This window comes from Stegastes partitus, unplaced genomic scaffold, assembly GCF_000690725.1.
Source record: "Stegastes partitus isolate 25-593 unplaced genomic scaffold, Stegastes_partitus-1.0.2 Scaffold4, whole genome shotgun sequence".
Taxonomy (NCBI): Eukaryota; Metazoa; Chordata; class Actinopteri; family Pomacentridae; genus Stegastes; species Stegastes partitus.
This window is the reverse complement of record NW_007577735.1, coordinates 1,523,063-1,525,302: the sequence shown is the minus strand read 5'-3', so window position 1 is coordinate 1,525,302 and position 2,240 is coordinate 1,523,063. Positions and strand designations below refer to the sequence as shown.

The 2,240-nt window shown below is 41.3% G+C and overlaps 1 protein-coding gene across 1 annotated transcript in view; it reads left to right on the top strand.

Annotated features, from left to right (window-relative positions):
- The window catches only part of nfascb (neurofascin homolog (chicken) b), an 18,119-nt gene that overhangs the window by 5,702 nt on the left and 10,177 nt on the right, over positions 1–2,240 (top strand). Inside the window, exons 7-10 of the mRNA XM_008279192.1 lie at positions 1,084–1,195; positions 1,335–1,522; positions 1,600–1,731; positions 1,827–1,978. Coding sequence (XP_008277414.1) covers positions 1,084–1,195; positions 1,335–1,522; positions 1,600–1,731; positions 1,827–1,978 — 584 coding nt within the window. The remainder of the gene's footprint in view (positions 1–1,083; positions 1,196–1,334; positions 1,523–1,599; positions 1,732–1,826; positions 1,979–2,240) is intronic.

Below are 2,240 nucleotides of genomic sequence, written 5' to 3'. Positions count from 1 at the left end.
CACTGTTTGGGCTAAAACTCTTTGTTTTGCTTCAATAGAGGGTACAGCAAAAGCATATGAAATATAATATAATAATGATGTTGCAGTTGTCATTTTTTTCCTCTAGATGCAACCCCACGTATTATCGGACCAAGGAATGAACTCTCGAAGGTGATAGAAGGGAGTCGAGCCTTTTTAGACTGCCGCTATTTTGGATCTCCAGTGCCGGAACTGAGATGGTAAGAACACAGTGTTTGATGGTTAAATGTAAATGATGAGTTCAAAAAGCAGTTGACAGTGTATGTGTCTGTATATGTTTGTGGGTTTACTCACATAGGTCCAAGTATGGACAAGGAAATCTTGAAGGAAATCGTTTTAAGACCCACAGCAATGGGACTCTGGAGATCAAACGTATACGGCTGGAGGACCAGGGAACCTACCTGTGCATCATCAGCAACATCGCAGGAAGAGATGAGAATCAAGTCCGGATAGAGGTCAAAGGTGAGGGTGTTGGACATGCAAACAGAAAATCTTTAAATCATTGATAACATTTTGCAAGGAAAAAAAAAAAAAAACATTTTAAGGTGGATTATTGCAGGTCTTTTGTCATCTATCCTTCTCAGAACCCATAGCAATTGTCACAAGACCACAGAGTATGAAAGTCATGCGTGGAACTGATGTGCGGTTAGAGTGTGGTGTTAAAGCAGATGCCACTACTCCTGTCACAACCAACTGGTTAAAAAACAAAAAACACGTCACTTTTGGCTGGAGGTAAGTANTATATATATATATATACACACACACACACACACACATAAACTAACATAATCTACTCTTCATTCTCAGTAATCTGACTTTTTCAAACCAAACAGATGACTTAAAATGTCTTTTTCCTTAAAAGAAAAGTGAACGCCCCACTGACCATCTGCAGTATTTTATTTCTTTTTGGGCTGAACTTTAAAATGTCTGATCATTGTTTTGGTCCAAGTAAACTTGCTGTCCTTCCTTATTTTCTGACTTAATAAGCACGTTGGTCTGCTGTTGCTTCATGGTCAGAAATGATCAGTAAGTATTCCTGACTGGTGACTTCTGGTTCCCCTGCAGCTCGTACGGTGGCTGAGGCTGCCCCCACCTGGTTGTCTCCAACAGGTTCATCAAGCTCCATACTGGTCTTGCTAGGGGAGGAGCTGCTCCTGGAGTGCATTGCTGCAGGGATGTGAGTATGGAAATAAAACAAAAGGTCTTTTGTACAGTTTATTCAGTGGTCTTGGTAACATTCTGCACAAGTATTTGTTTGTTTTCACTTTGATTTCATGAAAATTATCCCGTGTAAAGCCTTGTTTATCATCATCAAGGCCAAGTCCCCACATTACCTGGACCAAGGATGGAGACGAGCTCGCAGTGACGTCACGCATGAAAGTAAAGAACTTCAACAAGATGATTCAAATCCCAAAGGCGTCTTTTGACGATGTGGGTGAATACACCTGCGCTGCTACCAACAGGTTGGGCTACATCGAGCACACGATAACGGTCAGGGTCAAAGGTGAGGCCTTCTGAAATATACAGTGAGCAGTTTTCCTAAATGACTTTCAAACAACTAACATTCTCTGTATTTGACAGCGGCTCCATTCTGGTTGGAGAAGCCCATTGATTTGATCTTGGCCCCCGAGGAAAACGGACGGCTGGTGTGTCGTTCTGATGGGGCGCCTCGTCCCACAATCAGCTGGTTTATCAATGGGGAACCAATTGAAAGTAAGTTTTGGGGGGATTATGTGTCTGAGCTGTAAAAAATAATCCAAATAATGTTAATTCTGACTATATTTTCCCTTCTCATGTGTTGTTTCCAGCTGCTGATCCGCAGCCAAACAGACAGATGTCAGGAGATACACTAACCTTCCGTTCCGTGAGCGCCGCCAACACCGGCGTCTACCAGTGCAACGCTTCTAATCAGTTTGGCTACTTATTGGCCAATGCGTTTGTCAACGTGCTACGTAAGTTACCACTCTGACATTCATGACATTTGCAGTGCTGTTTTATAAAGTCATGAATGAGCAGTAAGTTGTGGAAGATTTTGAAATAGTGTGCCAAGTGTATTTAATAACTAAAAAACAAAACAAAGAAAAGCAACTATTGCGCACATTTTGCACACTCTTTAAATGGTTGTGGATCATAAAAAAAATGAAATAAATCTGTCCAAACAGCTCATGAAAGTTGTTCCATTGCTGTGCCACTGACCACACATTTTAGAATATTTTCTTAAA